General features: G+C 55.2%; 3 protein-coding genes across 3 annotated transcripts in view; 2 read left to right on the forward strand and 1 right to left on the reverse strand.

Moving 5' to 3' along the window:
* Positions 1 to 5: 5 nt before the first annotated feature.
* On the forward strand, positions 6 to 900 carry PTSG_01103 (uncharacterized protein; the record flags this gene model as incomplete). Its single annotated transcript, XM_004997016.1, has 2 exons — positions 6 to 621; positions 806 to 900. 2 exons carry the CDS (start codon positions 6 to 8, stop codon positions 898 to 900), a joined length of 711 nt encoding a protein of 236 aa, XP_004997073.1.
* Positions 901 to 1,435: 535 nt separating this feature from the next.
* On the reverse strand, positions 1,436 to 5,139 carry PTSG_01104 (UDP-N-acetylglucosamine transporter). Its single transcript, XM_004997017.1, has 11 exons — positions 5,085 to 5,139; positions 4,613 to 4,707; positions 4,164 to 4,286; positions 3,750 to 3,827; positions 3,381 to 3,521; positions 3,046 to 3,091; positions 2,844 to 2,918; positions 2,495 to 2,626; positions 2,284 to 2,345; positions 1,999 to 2,055; positions 1,436 to 1,707 (listed from the first exon to the last, which is right to left on the reverse strand). Exons 1-11 carry the CDS (start codon positions 5,098 to 5,100, stop codon positions 1,516 to 1,518), a joined length of 1,017 nt encoding a protein of 338 aa, XP_004997074.1. The 5' UTR covers positions 5,101 to 5,139; the 3' UTR covers positions 1,436 to 1,515.
* Positions 5,140 to 5,193: 54 nt separating this feature from the next.
* Positions 5,194 to 11,122, forward strand: part of PTSG_01105 (uncharacterized protein) — a gene marked incomplete at its 3' end in the record, with an annotated part of 13,860 nt that continues 7,931 nt past the window's right edge. The window contains exons 1-13 of the mRNA XM_004997018.1: positions 5,194 to 5,648; positions 5,882 to 5,971; positions 6,091 to 6,164; positions 6,393 to 6,447; positions 6,602 to 6,721; positions 6,942 to 7,094; positions 7,357 to 7,470; positions 7,702 to 7,802; positions 8,017 to 8,138; positions 8,315 to 8,451; positions 8,671 to 8,766; positions 8,952 to 9,110; positions 9,432 to 10,970. Coding sequence (XP_004997075.1) covers positions 5,472 to 5,648; positions 5,882 to 5,971; positions 6,091 to 6,164; positions 6,393 to 6,447; positions 6,602 to 6,721; positions 6,942 to 7,094; positions 7,357 to 7,470; positions 7,702 to 7,802; positions 8,017 to 8,138; positions 8,315 to 8,451; positions 8,671 to 8,766; positions 8,952 to 9,110; positions 9,432 to 10,970 — 2,937 coding nt within the window. The 5' untranslated portion in view covers positions 5,194 to 5,471. The remainder of the gene's footprint in view (positions 5,649 to 5,881; positions 5,972 to 6,090; positions 6,165 to 6,392; positions 6,448 to 6,601; positions 6,722 to 6,941; positions 7,095 to 7,356; positions 7,471 to 7,701; positions 7,803 to 8,016; positions 8,139 to 8,314; positions 8,452 to 8,670; positions 8,767 to 8,951; positions 9,111 to 9,431; positions 10,971 to 11,122) is intronic.

Raw genomic sequence — 11,122 nt, forward strand, 5'->3', positions numbered from 1 at the left:
GCACGATGGCGGACAACAACAAGACGACGAAGAACAGCCAAGACGACGATGGCGAGCGTGGGCGATGTGATAAGCTCGCTCGCAAGCTGGTCAAGGCACTAGTTGAGGTGAAGGGCGTGGAGGGAGCGGAGCAGCGGTTGAGTGAGTTGTTGGCACAAGTTCGAGCCGAGAAGAAGAGTAAACGCAAGCAATCCAAAGAAGAAGAACAGAGCGACCGCAGGAAGGAAAAGAGCAAGAAGAAGAAGAAGGAGAAAAGCAAGAAGCGCGAGGAAGAGGATGCTGGAACGAAGGCCAAGGAAGAGGACAAGCCACAGCCTGACAGTGACAGTGCAATGAGCGAGAAGGCAAACAGCAAGAAGAAATCGAAGAAGGAGGACAAGAAGAAACGCGCGAACTCATCAAAGGAGGAGAAGACAGCGGATGACGGTAGTGCATCTGAAGAGAACACACGAAAGAAGGCCAAGCAAGCACCTGCTGCATCCGGCAACGATGACGCTGGGTACTGGCAGCAAGCCAACCTTGGATCGGATGCCCGCAAGTCCAAATTCCTGCGGCTCATGGGTGCAGGCAAGAAAAAGGACGCCGCAGCCGCCTCCACCAGGAACGTCGACGTCAACAAAGGTGTGTGTGTGTGTGTGCGTGTGCATGCATTTGCACGTGCTGTGCTCTACTGTGTGCACGCGCACTTGCATGTACACTGCCGTGGCGCAGACTGTCGTCCTCGCACTTTTCGTCAACGAGATGTTCGCCTCGCCCCAGATGCACATGCTCACACGCACGCACGCACACGCTTGCACTGCTGTAGGATCGGCGATTAACCAGCAGCTGGAGCAGCAGTTTGAGCGTGCGCGGCAGATGCAGCACAGGCGTGGCGGTGGCCGCACTGGTTTCTCCTCGTAACGCCATCACGAAAGTTCTCATGTGTCGAATTGTGCCTCTGCCTCCCCTCCTCCTCCTTTGTGGTGATGATGATCGTGTCTTTTGACTGCTCTCCTGTTTTGTGGTTGACTTCATAGCTGTAGGTGTTTGTCCCATTCATGTATGGAAGCTTGCATGCGTGAGGGGTTGTGTGAGTGTGTGCAAGCGCACATGTGACGTATTAAAGACACAAGCTCCTCAACCACTTGAATGCACTTCTGTACTGCATTAGACTTGCAGGGAGCACAGTTCAAAACACACACACGGTCAGTTCGATATCTGTACGTGCACCAATGCACAACAACACAGCACGCACATGTACATCAATACAGAAACAAGCACTCTTGCACACACGTAGAGGCTGTAACAAATATGAAGAACGCATTCACGTGTGCACATTCAGCGTTGGAAAGACACGAAAACGAGAGAAGTATTTGCATGCGTGGGCGACTTGACGTAACAGCACACACACACACAAGCACATTCACACACACACACACACACACACACACACACACACACACACACACACACACACACACACACACACACACACACACACGCACGTACACACACATTCAACAACACATACGCGTGCTACTTGCTGCCTGTGGTGATCTTGGTGATGGGGATGGTCTTGGTTGGCTTGGCGGGGGCAAACGTGCCGTAGACATATGTAGAGGCGATGACGAGGAGAGCGCCAAACCCAAAGCGCGACGTCACAACAAAGTCGAGATACAGCGCAGACACAATCGAGGACAGGATGATGGAGATGGACGTGGCAAACCCCTGGAGCGTATCGTGCAGCCGCGTGTGCATGGGTTGTGTGTGTGTGTGTGTGTGTGTGTGTGTGTGTGTGTGTGTGTGTGTGTGTGTGTGGTGTGTGGTGTGTGATGCATATGTGTGTGTGTGTGTGTGTGTGTGTGTGATGTGAGCATGGGTGCAATGGAGGGGAGAGAGTGAGTGAGTGAGTGTGTGTGTGTGTGTGTGTGAGAGACAGAGAGAGAAGAGCACTTGGTGTGTGAGCAGCAGGCTCAACCAACAAAAGCAGCTGGCATGTCACGTCACAGTCTGGTGCACCTTTAGAATGTTGTCGGCGTACTTGACAACAACAGCCACAATCAATCCCCCAAATGCCTGCAAGACCACAAAGTGGTGACGAGCACGGCAAGAGAGCGAAGGTGTGTTTTGTGTGTGTGTGTGTGTGTGTGTGTGTGTGTGTGTGTGTGTGTGTGTGTGTGTGTGTGTATGTATGTGTGTGTGTGTGTCAGAGTGTTTGGCGACACCCGTAGAAGACATGCGTGCGAAGGCAGAAATCACAACAACAGACTGACAGCAGGGTGCCACTTTTCATGAGAATCATACCTGCAACGAGATGGCAATGTATGCCTCCTTGTTGTACCCGTACAGAAAGCCTTGCTTCATCACTGCAAGGGGGGAAAGCAACGACAATAGCACGCGATTAGGCTGGGTACGATGACGACAACCACACACACGCGCGCACACACACACACACACACACACACACACACACACACACACACACACACACACACACACACACACACACACGAACCTCTGTCATAGTGTGAGTAGAGGACGCTGGAGAGGGCGATGATGACACCCATGCCTGCAAGCTGCACGTTGAGCACCCACACGCCAGCCGTCTCACCCTTCAGCACCTTCTCAAAGTACACGCCAGCGAAGCCTGCACACACGCACGCGCAACGGTCAACATGAACACAATGCAGTCGTGTGAAGGTGGCGGTGCTTGTGTCGATGGCATCAAGCTCTCATCTGAGGTCCACACACATGCTCACGGGATCAAAGGCATGCCCGCACATGCACCACACCACACCACATGACATGACGCCACACCACGCAACACCACGCAGCAGCAAGCAGCAGCACGAGTGACGACGAACCGCTGGAGAAGCAGGCTGTGACGACCATGATAAGACCCATAAAGCGCTCGGCAATCGAGTGCTCGTCCTCAGTCTCTGCGGTGGTGATGGTGGTGACAACTGTGATTGCCATGGTTGTGGAAGGCCATCCTCGTGCGGTGCATGCATGCATGCATGCAGACAAACACATGTGCACGTGTGTAGTGCGGGAGCGAGCGGGTACCTGAGTCGGGCATTTGGATGAGCGCAACACCAGCCGTCAGCATCACCTATTGGCGAGCGAAGCAGTCAGGGCACACCGCGCCATGTGAGGTGGTGGTGGTGGTGGTGGTGGTGATGGTAGACATAGAAGCAACGCGCAGTGGCTATTGCGGCTGGTACTACGCACAGACACAGACACTGGGTTGCACACATGAACATATACAACATGCAAACCATGCAAGCACGCACACAAAGCCATGCACACACGCACACACAGCCACACACATGCACACACACACACAGCCACACAGCCATGCACGCACACGCACGCACACTCGCGCGCGTCAAGTCACGTACGAGGGAGATCCACTGCATGAGGGAGAGGCGTTTGCCCAAGAGGACGACAGCGAAGAGGGCGGTGGTGAGCACCTTGAGCTGGTACGTCACCTGGAACGTGGCTGCATCCAGATACGTCACGGCCATGTACTGCAGCGTGTTCTGTTGTTGACAGCAGCACGTGTTCGTGGCGGGTAGCGCCAAATACAGCGCAGCATGCGGTGGTGTGTCATGTGGGAAGTGAGATGCATGCGTGCATGTACGCGCAAGGCAATGGCCACAAGAACCCACAAGAACAAGGGGGTATTGTGTGAGCACCGCCAAGATTACTGAGCATGTCACGATGTCGTCCGCCCCTGCACGACGCTGGTGTGTGCGTGACAAGCATACCTGTAGTGTGTACAGGCCCGCAGGAACCATGATCTTGAGCGTCGTGATGGGCTGCCCGATGATGTCCGTGTGTAGCCTCTGCAAGGGATACGGTGTGCCGCAACAACCCAAGAACGAGCGTGAGCAGGTTGATTAGGGGTGTGCATGTGTGTGTGTGTTCAGTGTGTGTGTGTGTGTGTGTGTGTGTGTGTGTGTGTCTGTGTTCAGTGTGTGTCTGTGTTCAGTGTGTGTGTGTGTCTGTGTTCAGTGTGTCTGTGTTCAGTGTGTGTGTGTGTTCAGTGTGCGTGTGTCTGTGTGTCTGTCTGCGTGTTCAGTGTGTCTGTCTGCGTGTTCAGTGTGTCCATGTGTGTTTGTGTTCATGCACAGCGTAAGGTGCGTTGCAAGCGAGCACAGGATGAGAGGGTGGGCGCGCACCCGAAGCATGCCGATGGGCCCGCCCTCTTGGATGGCGATCAGTAGAAGGGAGCTCAGCAACTTGAACGATTCCGCCAGCACGACCGCTGTTCCTGGAAGATAGAGTGTTTCATTATCGCCTCGCTGTATCCCAAGCGAACAGAAGGGCACAATCACCACACACACAAGAAGGAGGAGGAGGAGGAGGAGGAGGAGGAGGAGGAGGAGGAGGAGGAGGAGGAGGAGGAGGAGGAGGAGGAGTGGAATCAGGAGGCGGCATGATGAGGAGTGGCACAAAGATGGAACACGCTCACGTGCACATGCACAAGCACAACCGTCTATACACATAGGCGCGCACACGCACACACACACACGCACACACACGTACACATACGTACAGACAAACGAGCACACACACACACACACGCATGCATGCATGCATGCATACATGCGACAACTCGTGCACGTACCGCGCGAGAGGCTCTCAGCATGAGATACAATGCAGAGTTCTGCACAACCAGGATGACCAAACTGGCATACTTGATGGGTATGCCACAGATGCTCGCTGTGTAATGTGCATGTGCATGGGTGCCACACAAGAGTGGGTGTGGCAGTGGGGAAAGGTCAACACAAACGGAGCAAGCCACACCGTCGACACACACACAAGCGCACACAAGCAGACGAGGACGACCAAGCACACACACACACGACGACAAACACCCACTGGCAGCACAATTGCGGCTGTTGTTGTTTGTTGTTGTTGATGCTGTTACATTATCGCTTCGATCCTCCCTCCAAACTCCCCAACCTCACACACACAGAACACATGTCCCAAGCACTCCCATCCCGGACCACTTCTTCCTCCTCCAGCCCAACTCATCCAACGTCAAGCACCATCCACCATCCATCCATCCACCATCCATTCAACCACTCAAGACTCACGGTCAGAGGCAGGCATGGCGGCTTGTTCCCTTCTCAGTTCTCTTTGTTTTGCGCCCCAAGTGTGAATGCGCGACTGAATTCAGTCGCAGGACAACTCACCAGTGGTGTGCGCCCAGAACACACATCACCACCACCACTGGCAAGAAGCAAGCAAAGCAAAGCAAAGCAAAGAAGGGGGTTGTTTGTGTTTTGCGACCATCCATCGATCCAGTCAGGAAGGAAGGCAGGGCATACCCGCACCTGCGTCGCACACACACACACACACACACACACACACGAGACGCACGACATACACACACACACACACGACACACGTGTCGCAGCACAAGCACAAGCCGCAGCAGCAGCAGCAGCAAGCAAGCAAGTGCGGACGTCAGGACAACCAGGATGCCCCGTGCCATTGCCATTGACGGCGGACTGGAGGAGTCATCAGGGACAGACTCGTTTCGCAGGCCAAAGCCAGTGGAGGTGCCAGACCTGGAGGCCATCTTCGAGGCAAAACGAGACGCCATCAACTCAGATGAACTCAAGCACTTGCTTCTTCCCCCCAAAGATGAGATCAAGGTCCAGCCGATGCGATGATTGGGGGGGGGGGGAGTGTGTTAGTCGTGGTGGCAATTCTGCGTTGCCGTCGCTTTCGATTGTGCATGCATGTGTGTATGTGTGTGTGTGTGTGTGCGTGTGCCTCTGTGTGTGTCTGTGCTTTTGGTGTTCGTCACAACACAACAACACAAACTACAACAAGGGTTGAATGTGCATGATGTGTGCTCACATCACTTCCCGTTTCTTCCATGCAGGTGCAAGACATTGAGCGACTGTCACGCACGATTGACTCCTCCGTACCAGAGAACACCTACGAACAAACAAACGACCTGTTTGCTCGCAAGGTCGGAGTTACCGTGTCTTTACACCTGTGTGTGTGTGTGTGTGTGACATGTGAACGCGTTGTGGCCTGTTCTCACCAACACGTTCTCTGATCTTGTCTGTTTCGCCGCCGTTTCCATAGTGCATCGAGTTTTACAGTGGAGGCTGGAACATTGTCGAGCGCAAGGATGAAGGAGATCGCGTGCCATCGCCAACGTGGGTGCCTCACAGTGTGCATTTGTGCATGTGTGTTCGTGTGTGCATAAGCGTTTATTGCCTCTTGTGTGCGGCAACCCAGCCCCAACTTGTGTGCACATTCCAACGGAATGTCTCACCCACGCACTTGTCCACCTGTGTGTGTGTGTGTGTGTGTGTGTGTGTGTGTGTGTGTGTGTGTGTGTGTGTGTGTGTGTGTGTGTGTGTGTGTGTTGTCTCCAAATTCAGGCTGGTCCCGCTTGTGTATGAGTCGGACCTCAAACACGCTCACAAATCGTCAGCGGTGCGTTGTGTTTCACATGTCTGTGTGTGTGTGTGCGTGTAATGCTTCTGCCGCTGCTTGAAGGCGCCCTAGCGCGCTTCTTCACTGTCGCACTGTTCTCCTTACATGTGGACACCACCACCACCACCACGTGCTGTCACGATGGGCATTGCAGCAAGATCTGATGCATGAGCTGGCAAACATCAGCTCCAAGGAGATTCTCAACAGCAGTCTGCTGTGCTCCCGCGCAGAGAGCAGAGACACGAGCGATACGCCGGTCAAGGGCCAAAAGAAGGTCAGCACACACATCCATGCACCGTGCAACGCACCTACCGGCATTGCACACCCACACACAAGCTCATGCTCGAGCACACAAACACAAACACACGTGCGCACACAAAAGTGCCGATGTACGCTCATCGCCGCCTCTCTCCACCGCAATCACATCCACACACACACACACACACACACACACACACACACACACACACACACACACACACACACACACACAGGAGCCCGCTGTCAGCCTGAAGGCAAAAGCGAAGAAGCGCGTGGTTGTGTTTCGGTTCAAGACGGAGCGTGGCCCGCCCATTCTCGAGTTTGCAAAGGACGACAAGCGTGCACACAAGGAAGAGCTTGATCTCAGCGCCTCAAACAGCATCGAGGTAGGCACATGGTGGGACAGGGGAGGAGTGTGTGTGTGTATGAATTGTAAGTACGCGTCCACATGTGCGTGTGTGTGTGTTTCGAGTACACCCTCATGTGTGTGCGTTTCTCCCTGTGCGGTGTGATGAACGCATTGTGGTCTGGTGTCATGTCACACTCATACACAATTTCTCATGCTGCTGATTTTGCTTTCACTGTACGCGCGCACTCGCCACTCCTCCCCCCCCCTCCACACCACTCCCCGTTGCAATGCAACCGCAGTATGACGACAACAGCACCGACACGTTTGTCATCAACTTTGACGAGGGCGCGTATGTGTTCCAGTGCGAAGATATGGCCACACGTGAGAAGTGGGTCTCAACCGTTGCCGACAAGGTGAGTAGCACGTCACCAACACAGTGGATGATGATTCACACTGCCCACATGTGGCTGTGGCTGCGCTGACGCTCGAGTTGCTTATCATGCACACCATAGCATGAATGCGTGCGTGCACGCCTGCCGCGTCAAACTCACGCACACACGCACACATCATGTTCATGCACATATGTGCGCACACACACACATGCGCACACACACACACACGTACCCCTGTTCACCTCCATGCAGGTAAACCTGTGGCGACGCGTTGTTCCGCAGGCGAATGGCGGTGCGGATGTGCCCGACTCTCCGCTTGAACCCTCGCCGCAGCGGTTCTCCCTCAAGAACACGTGAGCATGCCGTATATCGTGTGGTGGTGTTCTTTGTTCTTGTTCTTGCTCTTGTTCTTGTTCTTTGTTCTTGTTTTTTGTTCTTGTTCTTGTTCCTGTTGTTCTTGTTCTTGTTCTTGTTCTTGTTCTTTGTTCTTGCTCTTGTTCTTGTTCTTGTTCTTACTCACCCAACCTCAACCCCCAACCAATGCACTGCCACGTGTGGGCACAACAGCCGCGGTCCCAAAGTGGACACAAAGTCCGTGTTTCTCGATTTGTCGCAGTCACGATCGCCGCAGGACCGAAAGTCCCTTCGCTCGCGTCTCGCCCGCCCAGACCTGCTCGCCGTTTACCAAGGTGTGTGTGTGTGTGTCTTATTGGTGTGCATGTGTGTGTCTGCCGCTGTTGGCTTGGCACAACTCAAGCATGCGATCACTTCCACCTGCTCATTTTTCAATCTCTGCCTCCGAACGCATCCATACATGCATACATATTTGCATGTGCTCCGCTCTGTGTATGCCTGTACGGAGCAGTTGACGATGCTGCGCCGCTGAGCAAACCCATCCCGCCGCCGCCGCACATGTCGGAGTACCTTGGACACCGCTTCGTCGTCACCTGCCAGGATCTCACCATGCGCATGAACCTCTCCGCCAACGGCAGGCCCCTCAACGTACACTCCCACATGTCTCTGTGTGCAGCTGTGGGTGTGTGTGGGTGGGTGTGTGCGTGCGCGCGCGTGCGTGCGGCACGTGTGTATGCATGTGTGTGTGTGTGTGTGTGTGTGTGTGTACGTCATGTGTGCTTGCGCGTATGGGCTTGCTGTATTGTCCTCAAACCACATTCTCTCATCTTCACACGGCCCACCACGCCATCACACCACCGCCATCAGCCGGAGCCGTTCTTCTGTTCGCTCGTGCTCTACGACATCAGAGAGAATTGCGTTGTTAGCGAGCGCTTCCACTTTGATCTCAACCAACAGCGACACGTACGTGAACTGTGTGTGTGTGTGTGTGTCTGTCTCTGTGCGTGTGTCTGCGTGTGTCCATGTGTCTGTGTCTGTGTGGGTTCCATTGGTGCTCACAATACTGATTGCCCCACCTTCCTTGCTCTTCAACACTATCCATCCATCACCACCACCACCACCACCACCACCACCACCACCACCATCAGGGCTACTGCGAGGTGGACACGAGCGCCGCGCATCTGGAGACACGGAGCCGGCGGGCCGTGTTCAGCGTGTCGGACCCGCACCCCGAGATCTACCTCGTGCTCTTTGTTGAGAAGACGCTGCAGAAGGACTTCAACGCCGTCATCGAGGCATACATCAGGGTACACGCAAACACATGATGATGCAGTCGTGGCACACGTGTGTGTAGCATGTGTGTGTATCTGTGTGTCTGCGTCTGTGTATGTGTGTATGTGTGTGTGTATCTGTATGTCTGTGTCTGTGACCTCCCCGCCCCTGCCCCTCCAGCTGTCATATACACGAGACTGTGCTTGCCTTTCACCCTGCTTCTCCGCCCTCAATCCACCTGCGAAGCAACTCACGCTTATCATCAACATACCCGAACGCTTCACGTCCCCTCAACTCCCCCCTTCCTTTTTCTCTCCCTCTCCCCCATCCGAATCCCTGCATTGGTGCACCAACAGGGTGCAGACAACCCGAAGGCAGCAGAGCGGCAGAGCAAAGCGGCCGCAGATGCAATGGCGCGTCACGGCGGTCAGCGCATGCCGTTTGCATGGGCAGCGCGACCTGTGTTCCGCTCTGATAAGGAGCTTGACACGCGTGCTGAGTTTTCGCCGCTGTTTCGCCAGGATCTGGAGAAGATGCGCGAGGAAGACATGTTCCGTGTGCTGCATGAGTACCACCGCACCATGGTCAAGACCAGCACGCAGGGGAAACTCAGGTTTACGATGGTTCCCGGGGCGTTCACAGCGTCGGTCGAGCGCTACGCGTCCAACTACCCAACGGTGACCCCCTCCCTGCTGCCAGTGGCGCCGTACCCGGACAAGGAACTCGCACCGCGACGCGAGGTGATGAGCTTCTATCCCCGTGCCCTGCAGCACGCCCACCTCACCTACTACGACTTTCTGTACGTGTACCCGCGCTCCGTCAACTTTGCCGCCAAGCGCGTGAGCAAGAGCAGCAGTGCGCGCAATGTGCTCTGCCGCATCATGCTGCTTGACACGGACAAGTTTGCGCTCGACCCAAATCCATCGGGCGCGCCGCTTGTGTATGGCCGCTCCAACACGCAGCGCTACGTGTCGTACGCAGAGACCACGGTGTCGTACCACACGCGTCAGCCCACCTTCAACGAGGAGGTGAAGATTGCGCTGCCGCCAACGGTGAGCCGCCACCACCACCTCCTCTTCACCTTCTTCCACGTGGCAGTGAAGGAGAAGAAGAAATCCAAGACAATGGTGCGGCTCGGCCACGCCGTCTTGCCGCTCGCCGTTGCGCTCACCACCAACCGCGCCCGCTTCCACATGTGCGTTGCAAGCGCCTCTGCTGGCTATGACGGCCACGATCTACCGCCAAACTATCTTGAGCAGATCAAGATGGAGGGCAAGACGCGCGACACGTATGACAAGGAGTGCGAGCAGGAGCCGCTGCCTGGCCTGCGCTGGCTGGACGACGGCAAGCCCCTGTTTGTCGTGGACACACGCTCGCACTCAACCGTCCGGCACCACGACGACCACTTGCGCAAGTTTTTCAACGCGTGTGCACGCCACGACCGCACCACGCGCTCCGACACGGAGCTGTGCAACGCCATCAAAGGGCTGCACGCCATGCAGGATGCAACGCTGTTTGGGTTTCTTCCCGTCATCTTCAACCAGCTGCTGGAGCTGCTGCCGTCGAGTCCAAGCAACCACGACGACGTGACGGCCAACGTGATCACGTATCTGCTGTATGCGGTGGGACGCATGCCCGTGACAGCCCACGAGCGCAGCCAGCTCGTGCACCAGTATGTTGAGCATGTGTTCAAGACATCTTACGACAGCACATCCATGCGCGCTGTGCACGACGGCCTTGCACATCAGCTGCTGCCCATCTTGAAGGACGGGCAGACACGCGACTCTGTTGTGCTGTATGCGTGGTTCTTTCTCCGTCTCATCAGCAAGAGCATGGCCCAGTTTCTCTTTGAAACGAAAATGCACAAGAAACCCCGCAAGAAGCGCTTTCCTCAGGTTGGCAACGCTTTTTGTGTGTGTGTGCGTTTGTGTGTGCGTGTGTGTGTGTGTGTGTGTGTGTGTGTGTGTGTGTGTGTGTGTGTGTGTGTGTGTGTGTGTGTGTGTGTGTGTGGGTGTGGGTGTGAGTGTGGCTGGGTGCGTGCGGGTGT

Source organism: Salpingoeca rosetta, assembly GCF_000188695.1.
Source record: "Salpingoeca rosetta unplaced genomic scaffold supercont1.4, whole genome shotgun sequence".
In the NCBI taxonomy this organism is placed as follows: Eukaryota; class Choanoflagellata; order Craspedida; family Salpingoecidae; genus Salpingoeca; species Salpingoeca rosetta.

Excerpts from the sequence above, each read along its gene's own strand:
- PTSG_01104 (XM_004997017.1), bottom strand. Across the intron at positions 2,919-3,045 it reads CATCCAAATGCCCGACTCAG|AGACTGAGGACGAGCACTCG; the intron begins GTACCCGCTCGC and ends TCACCACCGCAG. Across the intron at positions 2,627-2,843 it reads CACAGCCTGCTTCTCCAGCG|GCTTCGCTGGCGTGTACTTT; the intron begins GTTCGTCGTCAC and ends GCGTGTGTGCAG.